The sequence below is a fragment of the Hydra viridissima genome, unplaced genomic scaffold (genome assembly GCF_058129835.1).
Source record: "Hydra viridissima isolate aposymbiotic clone 2 unplaced genomic scaffold, HvirCarnegie_v1 scaffold_8, whole genome shotgun sequence".
NCBI classification, from domain to species: Eukaryota; Metazoa; Cnidaria; class Hydrozoa; order Anthoathecata; family Hydridae; genus Hydra; species Hydra viridissima.
The window spans coordinates 5,861,842-5,885,686 of NW_028324307.1; the positions used below are offsets into that span (position 1 = coordinate 5,861,842).

The 23,845-nt window shown below is 28.2% G+C and overlaps 1 protein-coding gene across 1 annotated transcript in view; it reads left to right on the forward strand.

The window, feature by feature from the left end:
* The window catches only part of LOC145186595 (uncharacterized), a 191,770-nt gene that overhangs the window by 155,862 nt on the left and 12,063 nt on the right, over positions 1 to 23,845 (forward strand). The window contains exons 83-96 of the mRNA XM_090094555.1: positions 70 to 264; positions 578 to 751; positions 952 to 1,043; positions 1,697 to 1,761; positions 12,147 to 12,319; positions 12,568 to 12,883; positions 13,882 to 14,036; positions 14,319 to 14,444; positions 15,554 to 16,060; positions 16,245 to 16,733; positions 17,257 to 17,397; positions 18,424 to 18,582; positions 20,649 to 21,143; positions 23,063 to 23,521. Of these exons, the coding sequence (XP_089950681.1) occupies positions 70 to 264; positions 578 to 751; positions 952 to 1,043; positions 1,697 to 1,761; positions 12,147 to 12,319; positions 12,568 to 12,883; positions 13,882 to 14,036; positions 14,319 to 14,444; positions 15,554 to 16,060; positions 16,245 to 16,733; positions 17,257 to 17,397; positions 18,424 to 18,582; positions 20,649 to 21,143; positions 23,063 to 23,521 (3,546 nt within the window). The remainder of the gene's footprint in view (positions 1 to 69; positions 265 to 577; positions 752 to 951; positions 1,044 to 1,696; positions 1,762 to 12,146; positions 12,320 to 12,567; positions 12,884 to 13,881; positions 14,037 to 14,318; positions 14,445 to 15,553; positions 16,061 to 16,244; positions 16,734 to 17,256; positions 17,398 to 18,423; positions 18,583 to 20,648; positions 21,144 to 23,062; positions 23,522 to 23,845) is intronic.

Below are 23,845 nucleotides of genomic sequence, written 5' to 3' on the forward strand. Positions count from 1 at the left end.
TTTTTATTAGAGATAAAACTTTATGAGAAAAAGTTGTGGAATTGATGAATAATGCTCTGCTTTTTTTAGTGGATGGAATGTGGGGTGAATGGGTGGACTTAGGATGTTCAAAAACATGTGATGGTGGAATGTCAAAAACATGTGATGGTGGAATGAAGACTCTCAAGAGAAGTTGTGATAATCCTTCTCCTGCAAATTTTGGTCGAAATTGTATGGGTTTCAGTAATTACACTCTGACTTGTGATAATGAGCAGATTTGCCCAGGTTCTTACATTTTCCATAATTTTAATCTTCACTACTATTGTTTTAATTTTCACTATTATTATTTTAACATTCAATATTTTTATTTTAACATAAGAAGTAAAATGTTAAAACTATAATAAAAATATTTGATACTAAAAAATAAGTTAAAACTTTTCATCATAGTATTTAATGTTTTTATTTTTACAATAATTTTTATGTTATTATATATTTTATGAATATATTTTTGTATTAATATATTTTAAAAACACTTTTTAACTTTTAATATTATTACAACTGAGGGAAATTGAGGTGTCTTCTTTCAACAACTTTTCAGTAAAAGGCAGTTGGTCGATGTGGTCTCCTTGGTCATCATGCAGCCAGCCATGCCTTGGCGGTAAACAGTTTAGAGTCCGTGACTGCTCTAATCCAACTCCAAAGTACAATGGTCTTTTTTGCCAAGGAATTAGTAAACAAATTGTTGATTGTCCAATTAGACAAAATTGCAAAAGTAAAATCTTATTGATACTTAATTTTTGTTAATTTTTATGCTCATTATAGCTACTGATAACCGTTTTTGTTGTTTTTTTTGTTTGTTTTTTTTGTTTGTTTTTTTTTAAAAAATTTATTTTATATTTTTTATTATTCCAGAATTTATTTAAATTATTCCGATATTTAAGACGCAATTTCTGTTAATGTTTCTTATTGTAGACGTAGCTGTTAATTTGAATCTGTATATTGATCAATATTCTCTGCTAACAGATGACTCTTCACAAGCTCTTAAAGAAAAAATCAGGATTGCAGTAAGAAATTTTTAAAATTTATTTGTAACTTCATTTATAATTGTCATTTTGTAACACTTTTTGTTATTAATTTTAACTATCGTTGTCTTGTATTAATGTGCAAGTTTTTTAAAACTATGATTATTATGTTATAATAATATCTATGCTATAAAAATGAATGTCTGTCCGTTTGTTTGTTCTCTATGCATATCCACAGTTGTAGACCAATCTGTATCATATTTTGCATTGGGGTTATTTTCACCTAGGGAAGGTTTTTGACCAGTTTCTGACCACCCCGGACTCAATGTTCAGGGTGCCAATGGCCAGAAACTAGTTCCAACTCCCTCAACCATTCCTTGGCCCCTGGCGAGGAGGTGAAGGTGGAGTGTGGCAACTCTGTAGTAGGATTGGTCCAAAAGAGCTGAAATTCTGCACATGGTCGTAACTTCAGTCCCAGAAATCAATGGCGATATTCCTTTCCTGGTCATGAACATTCCTAAGTCAGTGGCCTAATCTAACAGAAAAGAAATATTTAAACAAAAAAACTCGCATAACTTTAAAACAAAAAAATACATTTTTCATTAAACAAATCCCATAAAATATCCCATTTTACTATGAAATACCCGACTTTTTGTGCTGGGTATTCAAGCTTGTTTATAATATGTTTAATTTAGATAAAGAACTTTTACGAGAGTCACAAAAGAAATGTAACTTTTGATATCGTCCTGCATTCTGTAAAGTAAGTATCTAATACAAAGATTTTATTGTTCTGATAGAAAAAAGGAAAGTTTTGTTGAGAACTGGTAACTATTCTCTCATAAAAGTCTATGAATGAACAATAATCACATTTCATTTAAAGACTTATTGCGGTTTTAACATAAAGAACTCAAAAACGAAGAGTTGGCTAATTTTTGTGAATACTTTTTATTAGCAAATTGAGTTCACTAATTGTTATAGCATCTATTAAAAGTGTTTTACTTAAAAACAATGAAATTTCTTGACATTTTATTTGAAATGTTTTGTCATTAAACGACGAGACACAAATCACTCAACAAGACTTTATCCTGGGTCGTAAAATATTTTTCAATAGGGCTTTTAGTAAGACATGGTTACTAAAGTTTTTTGCACGTCCTTAAGACAAAAAGGTATGCTATAATTTAAGTGGTCTTTTTGAAATCTTTCTTTTACAGCTGTAATTTTTAACATTACTTAATTTATTTATGGATATATTTTTATGAATTTTATTAGACAACCGTGATTTATGTCGATTTTTTTCTGCAATTCCGATGTGTCTGCTCCGCTTTTTATTGCTGGTTTATGGTAAATTTGATATTAAAATGTAATTGCTTATTTCGTTACTTGGTTTTATTCCATTATTTTGAGACGTTCGTGTTTTTATTTACTCAAAGCTGCCTTGAAGCTTTTTTTTTTAGATATTAGGTGACTTAAAGTTTAGTAACGCTTTGCTACTAAAATTTGTAAATTCAGTAAAAAAAAAGTTATTTTTTGCGTTTCATTTTTCGCTGATCAAATTTAATATCAGTAATATTTATTATATTTATTATATTTGTAATATAAATTTTGTGGTTTTAAAGGTTTTTTTTTTTTTTTTTTTTTTGCTACCAAATGTTAACCCTTTTTAATGTTTTAAACTTTTTTATGATTTGTTTGCTGACCCCCAACACAGTTTTAGACATCAAGGAAGTTTTAATTTTTTTTTTTTTTTTTTTTTAAATACATTTATCCGAGTAAAACTAAATTCTCACTAAAATTATCCTGAAATAAAAGAGGATAATCATTCAAATGTCCATCTGTTTAAAAAAAGAAATTTTCAAGTTTTTAACTAAAAGAAACTAAAACAGTTTTCCTATTTTATTATCTTAATATTTATTTCGTAGTAATACAACTCTAATGGAAATACACACACACACACACACACACACACACACACACACACACACACACACACACACACACACACACACACACACACACACACACACACACACACACACACACACACACACGGATATATCTATAGAGTTTAGTTTCAGTCGACGGATTGATTTAAGAAATAATAACTCTTGTGAATAACTCTGCGGTTTTATTTCTTTCGAGAAGGAGAGTTACCAAAGGCATTTAAAATTATTTCCAAAAGCTCTTTATAGTCCTCTCAAATCTGCAGTTGTATTAGAAAAAATTTTCAAAATCAAGAGTATCTTTCTAATCGATATGAAATGCTTTATTAATTCGCTAATTTCGGGTTTAAATTTCCACTTGTCAATCTGAAGCACACTAATCATAGAAGATATCCCTAAATAATACAAAAGCTATTTATTCGATCAGTATTTGACTCTGTTGTGTCACAGCGGCCTTAACATTGTTGTGTCACAGCTCAGCGGCCTTAACTTTGTTAAGAGTCGATTATTAAACAGTTTGTAACCTGCGTCAGCTTGTTGTCATTTAGTACCAGATTCTACTTTTGGTATTTTAAGTAATTGCTCAACTTCTTCATTATAATAATAAAATTTTATAAATATAAACAGTTTTAGTTATTGAAGGAAGATTTCTGTTCTAATAAAATATGATGGCGTTCAAATCGATTCTTTGAATCTTTCTTCTACTTTTTTCGAACATTCTTTCGGTATCGATGAATCAATGATCTCTTTATAACTTAATATCAAGTTCAAAAGTTGCTATCAAAATGTCGACCCATCGTACCTTTTGTGGACAGCATCCACATTGGTGGATGTGTGTGTGTGTGTGTGTGTGTGTGTGTGTGTGTGTGTGTGTATATACGAACGTACATACATACATACATACATACATACATACATACATACATACATACATACATATTATTAAGCTCCAAGACATGGGACTCAAAAGATCCAACAAATTTAATATTTGTTTTAATATAATTTTTTTATTATAACTAATGGACAATTTTTGGTCTCAAAACTTTTAGTCTTTCTCCATATCAGATTTGAATTCACTTGATTATTCAATCTGGAGCAAGGTATGTAAAAAAACCACTCAAGCTTCTCTTAAGTTTTCCATAATAAAATACCTCGTCATCTTTAGGTCCATGATAGAGACTGTCATTGAAAAAAACGGAGATTTAATGACTTTTATGATAATTTTCAAAGTGTAAAATGCGAGTAAAGTTTTCAAAGATATTGGTTAATGTTCAAGAGGCTTTTAAACAGTTCCTTGGCGTAGTTATCCGGAGAAATAAGAGTGTTGTTATTCGTAACGTGAAAAAACATGAAAAAACGTAACGTTATTCATTATCAAACTGTTATTAAATAAAATCATGGATTGAGCTCTAAGTACTATATCTATAATAGTGTATAAAGTTGTGTAGTATTTTGTTAATTAAACAAATAACTTATCAAATATTTAAAGTAAAAAACGCGCAAAAAATTTCAGGACTTAATCTGAAATTATTTTGTTAATTAAATATCATCCAAGCATAACATTTCATACAAACTTGGTTATAAAGTTTCTTATTGAGGTCTTTTTTTTTTCTCCCCTTCCCTTTCTTCTCTATACCCCCTTCTTCACCCCTTTGCGTTACGGGATTAGTCTTAGCTCAGCTCTGCGTATCAAAGTGCTTTTTTTTATTTTTACCAGTTAATATGCATCTCCAATGCCTCCCACTCTGACAGCTTTAGAAACGCCTGTGATTGAACGTTTATTAATAAATTATGATTACTTAAAAAAAAAAAAGAAACAGAAAAAAGTTTCTAGACAGAAAAATTACAAAATGAATGAATAGCTGTTATTAATAAAAAGATCTTGATAAGCAAGGTATTGTTTAAAAATTTATCATTTTATTTGTTACCGTTTGCATTTACATTTTACTTGCATAAATGGACATCATAAGTCACCATAGAAACAGTAAGGTGTTATAAAAATCTGATTAATAGAATGCCACAATGTGCTAAAATACAAGGAAAAATGGAAAAAGGAATTTACAAAACTGTACAAAAATGAAAATGAATTTATTTATGCTTTTAGTTTGGGTACGTGTAATATTATCATTATTATTATTATTTTTGTTAATTTTTTTACTTTTGGATGCACACACATGCATATATATACATATATAGATATGTAGATATATGACGTTGTTTATGCGTAGTAGATAATAACATTGGTAGATGAAACATCAAAAAATGTTAGTTCTAAATTTTACAGCTCTAATCATCTGCGTGTAAAAAGACTATATAACGCTCGGACCGAAAGGCTATATAACGCTCGGACCGAAAGACTATATAACGCTCGGACCGAAAGACTATATAACGCTCGGACCGAAAGACTATATAACGCTCGGACCGAAAGACTATATAACGCTCGGACCGAAAGACTATATAACGCTCGGACCGAAAGACTAATATGTCTAAGATGTTTAGAATGCTATGTTTTTACTTTTAAGTAGAAAAGCATATTTATTTTTTTCTTTTGTGTGCCTGTGAAATATTTGCCTATAACTTAGGATAACAATGCGGTTTATATTGTTCCTCACGAAAACCAAAGTTATAAAAGTAGAAGGTGTTATTTTTTATTTATTTTATGATGCAGATGACCAACACGGCAAGAATTTATCCAGCCATCACTGGTAAGTTTCCTTTTTTCCCTTAAAACAAAACAAACTTCCAAAAGTGTCATTTGGTTATTGTTAAAAAAAAGGAAGGAAGGGGCAAAATATTAAAAAAGGAAAGAAGTCGCGCAAAGTTATTTTCCCGATCTAAAATTTTGTTTCATTTCGTGTAAAAGAATAGAAAAGTTATCTCTGGTTTTACACTTTAACTATTTGCGATATTTTGATATTATGCGATATCATGCAGTGGAGTAGTTAGATGAGAGCAATTTAAAGAAAGAAATTTAATGTAAAAACAAAATACAGTTTGAGAGAGGGGCAGGAAAACTTTTGCTAAAGTATTCGTCAATACTTTTTCATTATATTTAAACAGGTTTAATTAGCAATTTAGTATTTATTAAAGGCAATCACATAAGTATAACACATACAGTATTGGACAAAACATTTGCAACCATCATCGAACAATGCTAAAAAGTGTTCCTAATTTTACATGCCTTAAAAACGAAATGAACTATACTACCACAGCAAACAGTTCAGGAGTCTGGAGTCATAGTATGCCATGACATGAGCAATCAGCTGACAGGTGACAGCACATAGGCAGAATTTCGTTGACAAGTGCCATTTTGCAGCGGACAAAACAAGTGCAACTTTTTTGGTTTGTTTCATTTTCTTAAGTCTGGTCCGTGTCAACGTCACGGAAGTTTTTTAATGATTAAAGGAAGTATCCAGAAGTTTCCAGAAGTTTCCAGAAGCATTCAGAAGCTTCCAGAAGTTTCCAGAAGAAGCATCTGGAAGCATCCAGTAGCATCCAGAAATATCCAGAAACATTCAGAAGCATCCAGACGCATCCAGAAGCTTCCAGAAGCATCGAAAAGAAGCATCTAGAATCTTCCAGAACAGGTTCACACAGGTTCATTTTGTTATATAAGAGACATGTAAATCGACATGTAATTCAGTCAGTATACGGAAGTCAATCAGTCAATATTATCAAGACAGTTTATCGAAGTGAGTTTTATCAAAGTGTTTTATCGAAGAACATCAATACAAGAAGTGAAATACAACAAGTGTTTCATTACATCAATGCAGTCCACATCCAACCAAAACGTTGTATTCCACAGAGCATTATTGTATCATCACAAGGTAAATGTAACACGGTAAGCCTTGAGAAGCGTGATTATTTATTTTTATTATTTTTATGACTTCAAGTGCAAAAATGGCTCCCTACAGTCTTGGATTGGAACTAAGAAAGAAAATTATTGGCGATTACGTAAGTGGAATGTCACAAAAAAGTATTTGTGATAAATATCGCGTGAAATAATGGACCGTATCAAGACTATGTTCCAAATATCGTTCTACGGGGAAGTTGGCAGCAGATAACAAAGGTGGAAGACCGCGTTCCACCACTTCTAGAGAGGATTCTATGATCGTCAGATCCGTCAAGAAGGATCCCTGGATATCATCAGTCGAGATACAAAAGCAATTAGAGCTGCCTGTATCGGACCGAACAATCAGACGACGTGCTGTTGAAGCCGGATTGATTTCTCGACGCCCTGCAAAGAAACCGCTGATTTCACTAAAAAACCAGAAGAAAAGACTACATCTCATATTGACTGGAACGTGCAGAAATGGCGAACTGTCCTGTTCAGTGATGAACCGAAGTTCAACATCATTGGGAGCGATGGCATTTGCCGTGTACGTCGATCGGCCGGAAAACGCCTCGATTTACGTTACTGCCATAAGACCGTGAAGCATGGTGGAGGCAATGTAATGGTCTGGGGGTGTTTTTCTGCTAACGGTCTAGGTCCAATACATCGAAACGATGGAATAATGGACCGTTTCATGTATAAAAGTATCCTGAAAGATGTTATGTTACCTCATGCTGAATCGAATATGCCAATAAAATGGGTTTTTCAGCAAGACGATGATCCGAAACACACTGCAAAAGTAGTCAAGCAGTGGTTTCAAGACAACCACCTATCGGTGATGGATTGGCCGCCTCAATCTCCGGATCTCAACCCTATCGAGAACCTGTGGGAGATCTTCAACCGCAGAATTAATCGTGAAGATGTTCGTAATAAGGATCAACTGTTTGAACAAATCCAAAAGGCCTGGGCAGCGATTCCACAAAGTTTCATTGATCACCTGATCGAATCTATGCCTCGAAAATGCAAGGCTGTGATCGACAACAAAGGATTCGCCACGAAATATTGATGCAAAATACAGCTTGGTCAACATTTTGTCGAGTTGCACTTGTTTTGTCCAGAAGGAAATCAACTTTTTTTAATACTTTTGATTAATTTATTAATTTTCGTGTATAAATAATGAAGTTTGTGATGAATAAAACTTGAAGAACTTTGTCTCTAAACAGTTACATAGTTATTTCTCTAAATTGAAAAAAATACAGCATTTTTATATAAAGAAACTTAATTAGTATTATTTGGTTGCAAATGTTTTGTCCAATACTGTATATATTAAAAAGATAAATAAAATGTATATATAATATAATATTTATATTATTCTACAATTTAGACTTAAATTTTTTCAACCTTTAGCAATCACTTTTTTAAAAATACAGGCTATTTAATTAAGTATTTCTTTTTTTGGCTGTGATTGGAAGCTAAACAAACAACATTGTATCAAAGAGAAGATGCTGCTGCTTTTACAAGTAAATGTCAATTTATTTGTGAATGTAGCAGCATCTACTCTTTATTGTATAAAATTGTTGTTTTGAAAAGAGACGAATCACGTATACTCTTTTCGTATACACTAAGTGTTTTCCATGTTTATGAACAAACCCGGAAATTTTAATAAAAAGAAAGGAAATGAAAGTGACGCTCAATCAGATTTTTCGCTTGGTAACGAGTCTATAAACCTGGTACTAATTTGAAGAATAGAAAAATGTGTAAATTACGCCAAAAAAACAGGATTTTTCTCACTGAAAAAAATTTCCGTTAATTGCAATTTTTCAAACAAAATTAAGCTGAATTTTTTGAGTAAATTACACAAAATTTTTCACGCAAAAAAATCTACTGCAAATTCTAAATATTGCGTCTTTTCGTAAAATTTTAACCAAAGAATGATTATGCAAAGTGTAGTGCAAAGGTTTGTGATTTTTTTTTCAAACCACAGATGTCTACTTTGGTAAACAAAAAGATTTGTCCTCGAAAAACGTAGTTGCATAATTTTTTAAAATTTCAGTGAATAGTCAGTGTTTTAACAATATTTTTTACATTCTTCTAAAAGTAAGGATTGGCTGAGAAGCATTCTTTAACTTTATTTAAAATATTTAAAAATCCGTTCAACTTGAAGTAGAAGTTTTTATCAAAATGCTAAGGTTACACTATTGATTGCAATATAGGGCATAAAAGACCAAACAATAGGCGTCCGTCAATTTACAAAACAAGGGTTTGAAAGTTGTAGTATTTACAAAAATGAATGAAAAGTTTTTTATTACAAAACAGTTTTAGTATTCAACCCCTTGTTTTGGAGCAATCGACCCCAATTCAAACACTGTGATTGTGTGATTTTTACTTATGTGTAAATCTAAATAAAAGGATACAATGAGCTAAAGAGAAGTATTATGATATTTCCAACATTAGTGGAGAAGAGGTTAACCATTCATTAAAAAAGCTAATGAGCAAGTTAGTCATCTTCATAAACGAAGCTTTGTTTTAACAAAAGTTGAATATTATATATCACTGATACCCGAATTTTTTCATCTCTAAGTTTAAGAAATGCAAACCCTTTTTTTGACACATAAAACCTTTATTTTCCTACGCAAATATCTTTATAGGATTGGGTACTGTTTTTTTGCGTAAATTACGCATTTTTCAGCTTTAAAGGATTGGCCCAAGATGTATCCACTCTCTTCAAAAACAATATTACTTATCCTGACGCATTTGTGATAAAATTACACACTTTCTTGGATACGAACAAAGTGTAAACATTTATTACTCGTTTAAATCTTATTGTGAGAAATTCACACTCCAAACAATATGAAGCATTTTAAAACTAAGAATAAACCCAAGCTTACAGCGTAACTAGTAGTACCATTAGTTGCGTACAAGTTACGTTTAAATTACGTACAAATTACTTGCAAGTTACGTACAAGTTACGAACGAGTTACGTAAAAGTTGCATACAAGTTACGTTCAAGTTACATAAAAGAAACTCTAAGCTATCAATCTTACGCGTTGAAACTTTTCGATCTAATAAAGAACAGTTAAATTCGAACGTATTAAAATGTAAGAATTAAAGTTCATACATTTTTTTGCTTTTTTTTTTAAAATGTTTGAACCTTAGCAAAAAACTGCGATACATTAAAAGTTATATGAATATAAACATGTCACATAAAAAAACTGGCTGTTTTAAACGCATAAAGAGTTTTTTTTTAATGAACTTTGGAAAATTTGATTTATCTTAAAAGATTGATATAAAAATTTGTTTTTTTTTCGAATACATACATACATACATACATACATACATACATACATACATACATACATACATACATACATACATACATACATACATACATACATACATACATACATACATACATACATACATACATACATACATACATACATACATACATACATACATACATACATACATACATACATACATACATACATACATACATACATACATACATACATACATACATACATACATACATACATACATACATACATACATACATACATACATACATACATACATACATACATACATACATACATACATACATACATACATACATACATACATACATACATACATACATACATACATACATACATACATACATACATACATACATACATACATACATACATACATACATACATACATACATACATACATACATACATACATACATACATACATACATACATACATACATACATACATACATACATACATACATACATACATAGGCGCCGACTTTTGATTTTGACCAAGTTCATTACCAATCTTCCCCATACCAGGTTATCCAGTTCTTCATTTTGACAATTGATAATGGGCAAGTGATCTCTTCTGGGTCATTGTATTTCTTAAATATGTCTTAATTCTTCTAAACATAAAATGATCGCTTTGTAGTACATGTTGTTATTGAAGCTTTCATAATTAAGTGCACGAATTTTTTTAGCTCTGTTAGATCAATCATGCTATTTTCATGACATTTAAAACGTCCGTGAAAGATGCTGCTTTTAAATGTTTGGCGTCAATGTCATGCAACTTAAAATCGATCTTTATCCAGATTTACTTTATAAAAGTTACAAATTGTTTTTGGAGAGACTGTTTGAAAGCTTATTGAATTAGTTAGAAAAAACTCTGTATTCAATAACAACCATTGGGAGTCAGAGGTAAACCTTGATGCTAGGCCGCCTAAAACAAAATCAATAACTTCTTTGTAGACTTTATTGTAATGCTCTTTTGCAGTGAAAATGTTTGGCTCTGAAAATCCACAATCAATTCTAATTGGTTACTTTCTTTTCCTTGGTTCATTTAAACTAAGAAGTTTCCATTCCTCTTTTAAATCTTCCCACGTGACAAAATTCAATTTTTTTATCTTATTTGGAAATAGTTTTGCGTTGCTTTGTCAAGACTGAGCGTTGAACGCCTCAGGGAAGAATTATCATAAACCCTGAGATTGGGTTTAGTAAAATTGTTTTCGGACAGATGTCCAGAGTAAACTAAAGACTCACGCAGATGAAGAATTTAAAGACTCACGCAGATGAAAGAGTTTCTATGCCCCAATGTCGCACACGCGCAAGATCGCTAAACAGCCCTTTCTTAATCAATGCTACCTAGTAATTCAGAGTCATCAAAGAGATCCCTAAAACTTTGATTTCCTTTAAAATTGAAGTTTCTGATTTATAATTAAATTAAAACTCTCCTAAAGGTATTTCTAACCTTATTCTCTTAGTTCTAGGCTGGTGCTAAAATTCATTTTAAAAACTGAAGTTTCTGATTAAATTTCTGATTAAATTAAGATTGTCCTAAAGATATTTCTAGCCTTATTCTCTAAGGTCTCACTTTGAGTCAATATTCGTTTAAATATTGACCTTTCTCAGTGTATTTCTAGTCTGATTCTCTTAGTTCTAGCCTAGTGTCAATATTCGTTTTAATATTGATATTTATTTAGTTACTTTCATTTAGTTACATTCACGGGATTTATTTTCGCGTCTTATTTGCAAAAATAAATTCCGCCAAGATATTTTCCGCGAAAAATTTCCTAAAACAGTTTAAAAGAAATTTGCTTGAAAAAAAATACATTTCTTTTTTACAAATTAAATCTACTTTTGAACATATTTATCAAAAGTTGCTAAATGTGACATGATTGTTCTTTCCCCTATGATCTTCAAATGTAAATTTATATATTTAAATGCTTAACTATACAAAATTACTAAACAAAGTAAAATGTTTTAGTGACTTTTTTGTTTATTTCCGACAGGTAAAATGAAAACATAGTTACTTTTAACTAATTTTGTCACATGCAATCATCTGACCAAATTCTGAGATTTGGCATAGCCAATACTCGTTCTGTATATTTTCTGACTTTGGCAAACTCCTTGTCACAAATTCTGGTAAAATCCTTGTCAAAAATACATCATTTGATTTTGCAGACAAAGCTTCACAAAATTTGTCAATTTTTGACAGATCTAGTTATGTTTTTGGTAATGGTAATGGAATTTATTATAGATTGTTAGTTCCTTGACAGATACTTAAACAATTATTAATTATCTAAGAGTAATTAATTTTAATTTAATTATCTATTTTTAATGTAGAAGATAAAATTTTGTTCCATTATTAATGAACATTTACCATTTATACTCTTTATTTATTACTTTGTTTTAAATTATTCTGTGGTTATCATTTTACTGTAGTTTTTTTCTAACTATTGAAATCTCAAGTTCTTATATATTTTTAGTTTCATCAGGTGTATTACGTGAAGTTTACAAATGTGATACTGCATTAGCAAACATTTTGAGATTGATAAAAAATCCGAAATTTCCACAGTATCCTGATTACTATGAAATTATTGATGTAGTTAATGCACCAAATAACTTTAGTAGCACCTGTGGAGTGCGAGTTCGTGGTTGGTTCTTTCCAACAATGACAGGAACTTATACATTTTTCACTTCAAGTAATGATAGCCTCTACCAGTTTTATCTCAGCAGTGACCAGAATCCTGAAAATAAGACTTTGTTTTTAGAACAAGATAAAAAATATAATCTTCAGAATAGGTATGTGTTGATAATTTTCTTTTTTTCTGCCATATGTGTGTGTGTGTACAGGGTGGCGCATATGTTGCTATACCATTCTAAAATAAACTTTTTTGTTTACCAAGCTTAAAAATTACAACTTCATTTTGATAATGTATAAAAAATGATGTCATGCAATTGTCCTCAATTTTCAGCTTCTCAAATGCAAGCTCTTTGTAAGACATTGTCCATGACAGTTTTTAGTATTTGAGGCTGTATGGAATGAATTTCCTACTGTATGTTTGCTTCATATTGTAGGATTGTTCGAGGCTTACTTATGTACATCTTCTCTTTAAGATATCCCCAAACAAAAAAGTCTGGTGCTGTCAAATAAGGTAATCGTAGAGTCTATAAAAAATTGCATTCAAATTTGCATAGTGGCTCTAGCTGTATGTGCAGTTACATCATCTTGCAGCCACTTTTACTCAGCTATATTTGCTATCTCAGGCTGAACAAAATTTAACAGCAATTCTCTCTACAGCTCTCCAGTTAGAATAACTGCATTTTCATAAGGATCCTCAAAGAATTGAAAGTAATTAATCCTTTTTGAGGTTACTCCACACCATACTGTAACCTTGCAAGAGACTTACATGAATGTTATGTGGGTTTTCGGTACCCCAAAATCTTATATTCTGTTTATTCACATGTCTGTCCAAATGAAAATAGGCCTCATCTCCCATGATCAATTTGTGAATATAGTTGATGTTAAATCTTGCAATTTTCTAAAATCTGACAGCGTAATTCAGCCTCTATTGCAAGTCTTATGGTTATATAGGTTGCATATATATATATATATATATATATATATATATATATATATATATATATATATATATATATATATATATATATATATATATATATGTAGATGTATGTATGTATGTATGTATGTATGTATGTATGTATGTATGTATGTATGTATGTATTATATAAAGGTCAATTGTAAAACTTACTTAATAAAACTTTTTTTTCATATTTAGGTCAATTGTTTTGCTTCAAAATGTAAGATACTACACTGAGACTATAATTTATGGCAATCAGGGTATTGATTATTTACCTATTGGAGTTCTTCTCCCAAACGAAATTCAAAGAAAAACACCTATTCCAATATTTATGTTCAGTTCCATTTGGATAGGTCTGTAAAATTGTAATATGTCAATCTAATTAGTTTTTTTCTTAAGTTATGAGTAAATGATATGCGTGTATATATATATATATATATATATATATATATATATATATATATATATATATATATATATATATATATATATATATATATATATATATATATATATATACATACATATATATATATATATATATATATATATATATATATATATATATATATATATATATTATATACACAGATTTTATGCAATTTTACAATATGAATTTTTTGTTTGCTTTACAGATACTTGTATCTCCACTAACTGTGTAAGAACTATTAATGATAAATGTATTTTTGAAAATGGTTCTTTTGCAATCTGCACTTGTAAATATGGACAGAAAATCTTAAATAATGCTATTGTTTGTAGAGGTAAGTCTTTTTTATAAAAGTTCTTCATTAAGTTAACACTTGAGCTACTCACAACCACCTGGACCAATTTAGCATCCACTTTCATAGACATTCAGCATTACACTCACTTAAAATAGTAGTTTATGTTTAGTAGGGTGGGTCATTTTTAAAAACTTTTTGAATCAAGGTTTGGCTGGCCATTTTTCTTATGCTTTTGTCTATATGATACTAATAGCCGATTCTCTTTTTTTTAATATTAAATTTACAAGGCCTTCATTCCTTCAATGTCCTAGATTTAAGGGAAACAGGTTATGAAAATAAGAATATCAAGGATGAGTCTGAGTATGTATAAAAAATGACCAAAAAGTTTTAAAATAAGGATAATTCATTATACAGGTATCAGTATAGAACTTTGACAGCAAGAGTGACTTTTACTTGGTGAGTATACAAAGAGTGACTTTTACTTGGTGAGTATACAAAGAAGAAAGTATTGGTACTAAAGATATTAATAATATTTTTTAAATTTTCCTAAACTTTTTATTGTGCTCTCATTTGAATGCACGTGTGAAATTCAAAAAAATATTTTGAATGAAAAATCTGAAAATATCCAAAGGAAACATTTATAAAAAGATTATTAAAGTATTTCAAAAGTTTAAGCATGATCCATAGTTTAAGTATAAAAATAGTTTTCGAACAGAATATGGTAATTTTTCTAATTATTTCATAAAAACAAATTTAAAAACTAACAGCAATACTCCACTACTACATAAATCTAAAACGAAGATTATAAAACAAAGACTGGGATAAAAATACCAAACTAAATATAAAACAAAATTCTTTCAGACCACATTACACATGATCAAAAACAGCACAAAACCTGGAAACAATGCTAAACAATGAGGTTTAATTAAGTTAAATAAAGCAGATAATTAAATTAGAAAATAGCTAATTGTATTAATTACAACAGACTAAAGATATTAATCAGTGCAAGTTGTTAAGTAATTAAATGAGCCTTTAATTATTGTTCTGACCCATTACTACTAATATTTCTTTCCTAAATATTGTATATTTACATTTTTATACTATATTTTATATGTATAAGAATTTACCCAAAAGTTTTGCTTTTTTAGAGGTGGAAAGGATTGATTCTATGCAAGATTTGTCAGTTTACATGAAGAATGAAGTATCTCTAGTAAGAGACTCATATCTTGCAACTCTAGAGAGAATTCTTGATGTTTTTACTATATCATTTGAGGTGAAGCCATTATCTTATCATGTGGGATACAGAAGTGTACTTTATTTGATACAAAAGGATGAAAATTTAATTACGGACAGATATCTAACTGTTTGGTTTAAGAACAAAAGTTTAAATATTTTTCCAGCAGGTGGAAATCTTTCCAGCGGTTTTCAATATGATACTCCTCTCCCTTTGTTAAAATGGTCTTATGTGAAGATATTACAAGAGATGGTTAATAATAACTGGATGTTCACCATAAGTTTGAATGGAGATATTGTTTACTCTAGCTTAACTCAAAACCCCTGGAGTTTATTAAATCCTAAAGTATATATTTCAGATCCATGGAATTTTGCTCAAAATGGGTCTATCAGAAATCTAGTTATCATCAGTGGAACTTATGGTAATGCTTAGCTAGAAAATACTTTTCAACAATAAAACAAAATAAATTCATTAATTTTTGTTAATTTTTACAGGTCTTTTTATGGGTCTTTTTATGTTTTCAAAGATACAAACTTAATTAATTGGTTAATTAGTATGAGCTAAGTTTTTAAAACTTTTTAAAAGTTACTTAAAAATCTTTTTAGACTCAATGTTTTTGGATCATGAGATTCCTTTAAAAAATAATAATCCACTTGCAGCTTTAAATATGCTTCATGAAGACTTTATGCTGAAATTTGAATTGAAACCTACATCATTTTCTGCATATTATACAAATGTTCTGCATGTAACAACTAAACTGAACAACCAATACGGGTATAGTAACCCAGCAATTTATTTTCAAAGTCCCCAAATTGGGCAAGTTTACATTGTTTCTGGAATAAATGGAACAGTAAACAATAGTTATTTTTCAACAACTTTTTTCCCTTTAAATCAATGGACAAGCATAAAAATTGTACAACAGTCCATTAATGGTATATATATTTACACCGTTGCTGTGAATGAATCAATAGAGTATTCCACAATAAACACTCAGCCAGCAATATTCAACAATGTATATGTTTATGCTTCCAATGATTTATTACCAGAGCAGCCAGGTTTTATCAGGAGCTTAAATATTGTTAGTAGAAAGAAAGGTTTGTAATTTTTTCTTTAATTTGTTTATAAGAAAAAGTTTTTTTTATCAAGTTTTATTAAATCGTTTTCAAAAACTGTTCAAAAAATTGATTTTTTTTTTTTAATTTATTTTACTAAGTTTTTATTTTTGTTAAATCCAGAATAAATTGATTATTCATGTTTTGCTAAAATTATACACAGGGCTTTGTCCACACCAAAAAACATAAATGTTTTTTGGTCTAGGCATTTAGTAATTGAACAATCAAATACTTTACTAAAAAATTACATTGACTTTCAACATGAACCTTTTTATGTACAAATAACTACTGAAGATCAATTACTTAAATAAGTAAATAAATAAGTAATTACTTAAATAAATTGTAATAGTATATAACTACTATAACTAGAGTAATCAATCCTATACTGAGGGAAGTGGAACAAATTTGGGTCTAAAAAAAAAATTAACAATATGAAGTTGAAAAATTTTTTACTTAAGTTTATAATTTAAGTTTTAACAATTAACTTTAACATAAAATTGTATAGCACAATGGTCAGAATGGAGTGAATGGTCAAGTTGCAATTCAGTATGTGATGTCATAAACAGAGCCCGTACATGTGAAAGCTATTGGTCAGGCTGTACTGGGAATAACACTGAGTTGGTAATCTGTAAGAACTGCTGTTCAGGTGTGTGGACTTTTCATGATAAAACTGAAAACAATAACTTCTATTATTTTTTAATTTTTTTCAATTATTTTTTTAAAGTAACAATTCTCTGGGTTATACTAGCTTAAGCATGGAAACTAAATACACTTTTAAAAAAGTTAAACACACTTTTAAAAAATCAAGTATGTTTATAATATATTCCTATATTGATTGTAGAGTCTTTCAACGGTTCTTTTAGTTTTTGTTTATTTGCTGTTAAATTTTATTTAAATATGTAAAAAATATATTTATTTAATTTTTTTTTTTTTTTCTTTTTTTTTTTTTTAAGTTTGATAAGTTTTTCAAAAAGTGATTTTAAACCAAAAGGAATATAGTAAAATTTTAATGTAAAAGACATCAAAGATGTAAAAATTACCGGAAAACAAGACTAAAATTGTTTTGAAATCATCTGTTATATGCTAAGCTTTAGTATTCAAATTAAAATCATCAAATTTTTACAAATAAGTTCATTACACTGTCAGATGTGTAGTTTTGGTCTCATTCCCAAAAAAAACTAACCATAAAAAATATTTTATTAAATAACATCCCAAAAATTGTTATTGTACTGCACTTAGTATGTTCAGCCTCTTTCTTATGAATGATGGTCTTGTAATCTAAAATAATTTTCATGCTCTTAAAAGTAAATGCAATTATTAATGTTATAGACAATAAAATCCCAACTTTAAACCTCAAAATCCTGAGTATTTTGCATGAAAATTGCTTTTTTAATAAAAAGTAATCTGTGCGTAGATCTGACCCCTCTCCCTGCTAATCCAGATTGTAATTTTCCAAGTCCAGTGCAGATAGGGATACTTAAAATATGTAATAATTTTTTTTATTATTGTAATGTAAAAGTTATTTTTTATTTTACTATAAACTAAAATTCTGCTTCTTTAAAGTTGTATGTAAAATGTTTCATAGAAAATTTATAAATCATTTTCTATTAAAAATATTTTTTCCTAAAAACAGAATAAAATGTTGAAACATTTGAGTTCATATTTATCTTAGTTGTTCAAGGAGAATGGAGTGCCTGGTCAACTTGCAACACATCGTGTGGCTATGGGGAAATGAATAGAACAAGAGAGTACTGTTTGATTAACTATCTGGATGTGAATATTGGAAAAGACATTGAAATTGCAGACTGTTTCAGTAACAGTTCTTGTGAATGTATGGATTTTTAGTTCATTACATTATTTTATTAAAACATTAGTGATAAGTTGTTAACTAAGTAGTTGTTAGCAATCAAACTCACAAAAATTTTTAGATGCAGACATAAACCCTAATCTTAAAAATGACATGGATTAATTTTTTGTTGATCTGTACTTTCCTTCTTTTTCTCTTTTAAGCTGTTGCTTGATTTCCGTGTTTTAAACCAGTTTATAATTTTTTTTTTCTGGGATCTCTCTATCTTTTAATTTTTATATTTCAAATATTAAATAGCTTCTAATAATATTGAATTTTTATAATCTTAATGATGTTTTATAATCTTAATGATGTTTTATAATCTTAATGATGTAGATATATTCTTAAGATATAATGAAAAAGGTGAAGATAAGTTCAACTTCATGATTAGATAAGATGACATAATCGTAAATGTTATTTTTAAATATTAAAGAATTTATTTGATATAAAAAAGAATTCTGCTGATATACTTCAAGTATTAAGTTTGTATAATTAGTTTTCGATTGTGAGAGAAAAATATACAAATCAAAAAAGAATACAATAAAGACAATTGTGTAAATTTCCAAATAACTTTAAGCCCCTCTTATTTGACCATACTTAGAAGTTTGATTGTAAGCTTTTATTTGACCATAATAATTTATTTGATTGATAACTTTGTAATGTTTTATTAGAAAGTTGTCAATCAAATAGTAAACCTCGTAAAACCCCTTTATAAAAGATTAAAAAAACAGTTTACAAGTACATTGAGTAAAAGAAATGCATAGGGATTTTGCTAATGGTATTCATAAATTTATTTATGGTTTGATAATAAAGATTCTTTTAGCATTCAACTCTACAAATTTTTTACCCTAAGAATTTTAAGTTTGTAATAACTAAAAGTTTTAACAATTAAATCAAGTCAATTTTTATAAGTTTTGTTTAATATATGTAAAATATATTTTTTTTTTATTTTTTGCTTTTTTGTTATTATTTTGTGTTATTTTGTTGTTATTTTGTTATATATTGTGAATTTCCTCTATAATTAATAATTTAATTTATAAAAGTTTGCTTGTAAACAATATTTCACTAAATCTTTAGTAACTATCCCTGGTAATATTAATTTTTCTATTTCAGTAGATGAGCCATGATGGCTAGCTTCAAATTATTTTTAATTTTACTATGACAACAATGGTATTTTGATTGATTAGGTTGTAGTTTTTTAATTTGTCATCTACATCTTCAAACTTTTTGACTTTCAACTTCTGTTGACTAAACTTGTTGAGTTTCAACTTCTGTTTTATAACGCTTGATTTTGTTGGATAATCATTCAGTTTGAGATATTGTCACCAAAAGCCTCTAAGCATTTTTTTTAAAAAAAGATTTCTTTGCAAAGCCTCATGTAATTAAATGTATAATTTGTCTTTTCATTCTACCTATCTAACTTCTTTTGCTACAACTTAATAAATATAAAATATAAAGTTATGAAAATTAGTAAATGCATTCAGAATTATATGTTGATATATTTCTATTGTATATTAGCCTGAAAGTTTCGTTCAATAAATAACTCAGTTCTAGATGATTCAGAGGGGAATGGTTTTTTTGTTTTGTTTTTTATATTTTTTTTTATATATAGCTTTTTTCTATAGATTTCTTGATAACTTTGTTTTTATGTTTTTTTCTATTTCCACTGTGGAAATCAAATCATACTTTTTTTTAAAAAAAACTTATATTTAAAAAAATTAGAAAAACTGATGATAGATCTAAATAAAAATTGATTTCAAAAATATATATTATTATCAATTATAATATTTATTATAATATAGAAGTAAATGTAAAGTTTAACAAAATTTCTAATGTCTGATAAACACAAAAACATCCTTTTAATTCATGTATATATAATAAATGCATATTTATATACTTTGCACTTGTTGTTCTATTCTTTCATTAATTACTATCAATTAATTGAATTGTTAATTGAATGAAAGTTAAAGTGATAAATGTAATACCTAAAAGTTTAGTTCAAACCTTTCAAGTGAGGTGCCTCATTTTTAAATTTTTTTTTTAATGATTAGCTCAAGACTCAGTCCTGTTTGATGATGAAATACCATTAGTCAAAGGTAAACTCATAGCAATCTTGAAGAATGTTTATAAGGAATACATGATATCATTTCAATTAAAGCCAGCATCTTTTGATAATACAACTTACAGACATGTCCTCCACTTAACAGCTAATGGGAACAATGATCAATATGGTGATAGAAATCCTCTTGTTTATTTTACGAACCGAACAGGAAGTTTAAGCATTTCATCAGCAATAAACAGTTCAAAAAATTATGTTATTACTGTCAAGACACTTTCATTAATGGAGTGGACTTTAGTAAAAATATCGCAAGAGTTTGTCAACCAAAATGCTATTTTTTCCGTCACTGTGAATGGAACCCTTGTAAAATCTATTGTAAATGCTAAGCCTGTAGATTTACAAAATGTTAAAGTGTATGCTACAGGGCCCTGGTCATCATCACAAAATGGTTCTATTAAGAACTTGGTCATCATCAGCGGAACCTACAGTAAAGATTTTGTTATTATTAAAATCTTTATTTCTTCTCAAATGACATTTTGTAACTTGTTTTGTGAAAAAATTTGCAAAAATATACAGCCATGATAAATGTAAATACAGTTATGAATTATTTTAAAGACCAGATGAATTTGTAAACAAACAGAATCTAGATTTCCACATGATTTCTAAGTGAAGGCGTTTTTATTTTATTGTTTAATTTTAAGTTTATTTTTTAAGTTTAATTTTAAAGAGTTTCAGAATATTAGCAAGTGAAATGAAAAAATTTAAAACTTTACAAAGTACAAAAGTAAAAGTGCCATTAAAAAAAGCTGCTAAATTCTAAAGAGCTTGAAATGAACTTACGGAAATATATATTTTGAATATTTTAGTAAGTAAATAATTCAATATATAGCTTCTGGATAATGTTGAATTTTAATAAATATTTTCAGATGTTTCCAGCATAAAAAATGATTCTAATTTTCATTTATTTTGTGATTTAAAATTTATGTGTAAAATATAAACTGAAGGTCATCTTTTTGACAATAATTTCCCTGTACAGAGAATACTTCACCAAGAATTTTATAAGCTGTTAGTTTATCACAATGTTAAGTGTAATTAACAATGTAACAAGCTAGTATCTTATTGAAAACAAGTTCAATCCCCAAAGTTAGAAAATTAGCAAATGATGACTATTCATTGGCTTTTTAGATCAAATATGTAAATAAATCTCTTGAAAAGTTAAAATTTAGGCTTTCCATATAACGGATGAAAAAAGACATTTTTTATTGTAAACATCATGAAATCATATTTTACAAAACAGAAGATAATGTTCTTAACAACTTTATAATTCTGAATATGTGTTTAAATTAATAGACTAATTAATAGACTAATTACTTTAAAATCATGCAACAATTATTTTTATTAGAATTTTTTTTTATTTCATGTAATTTTTGAAGAACTGTTAAGATATAATCACATATAATTTTGTAAATTAAAAACCTTTAGTTGAAATCAATTGATCTATCCTTATGTAATATGCATATAGTTATATAGCATATAGTATAAATTGCAAAATAACTTTTTAAAATATTTTAAACAAAAGAGCATACTGCAAAAATGCAAATTTAAAAAAAATCAAAGAAAGCTAACAAGGTTGCCTAAAATTCGGAAAATGTAACTTAATCTATTTAAATTAATTTTTTAGTTATAAAAAAAAATACAGCTGTGTGCAGAAATGAATGGTGATTAGAAAAATATCAATTTGAAAAAAATATTGTGTTTTAGTAGGAGGTTAAGCTTGCCTTTATTTTCCTCATTTCAGCTTTAAATTAAGTATAAGAACATAAGAAAAATAGAAACAAATGTTATTACTTATAAAAAAGAGGGCACACATTAAAATGTCCAAAAACATGACTTTATGAATTTTTAGTTCTTTCCATTCCCTTAGGTCTTTTGACACTAAGCAGTTAATGGGGATTTTCTAACTAAAAACATATAAAGTTACTTATTACAACATCAGTTTAATAAAAATTATTTTAGTAAAATTTTATTTTACAATATCTTGTAAAATGAATTTTTTTAAGAACTATTTGCCTTTACTGTTGTTAGATTGAGCTCTACTGCAACTACTCTGTGATTTTTTACCATATGTGTGACATCAGTATTTGTTAAACAAATTTATTTGATTATATGATCAAATGTTGCAGTAATCATGAAAATGCAATAAAAGTAAAAATGATTACTTTTACTGCACTTAGGATTTACATAAAATTTGATTAAAGAATGAAAATATCAGCTGATGTTTACAGTAGGTTTTTTAGGTCTGATATGTTTCAAAAAAATCAATATTTAGTTAAATTTTTGTCAATACATTAGGTTTTATTAAGTACCTGGTTAAGATTGAGGTTTCTTTTTTCTTTTTCTTTTTAGGTTCAATGTTTATTGATCACGAGATAAAGATAAAAGATGACACTCTTCTAACTATGCTAAATGTTTTCTACGAAGACTTTGTAGTGTCGTTTGAAGTGAAGTTTACCTCAAATACATCTGGAAATGTCCTGCATTTATTAGATGAAATTCAATTTAAGAATTGTTGCGTGTATGTTGATGTTGATAAAGATAAATTGCTTATTTATTCAGGGATAAATACTTTAAATGTATCAGATAACATTTCTCAGTCAAGTATGCCACCAATAAATACATGGACTTTAATCAAAATTTCACAGCATTTTATCAATAGCAGTTACAGAAACACTATATCTATTAATCAAACAGTAGTGTTTTCTACTATTAACACACAACCTAAAGTCTTCTCTAGTATCAAAGTGTATGCTTCTAATGCATCGCAAGGTTCAATTAGAAATTTATATATCTCTAGCAAAACACAAGGCAAGTATGTTTTTAATACATTTATAAAAAACTTTTCTATTCAATATATTGTAATATTAAGTGTGAACAATAGTTTTTTTTAAAAAAATTATTGTTGTTGCTGTTATTATTGTTATTTTATTATTATTGTTATTATTGTTGTTATTATTATTTTTATTTTTTATTGTTATTATTATTATTATTATTATTATTATTATCATCATCATCATCATCATCATCATAATCATCATCATAATCATCATCATCATCATCATCATCATCATCATCATCATCATCATCATCATCATTATTATTATTATCATTATTATTATTAACCTATTGCAT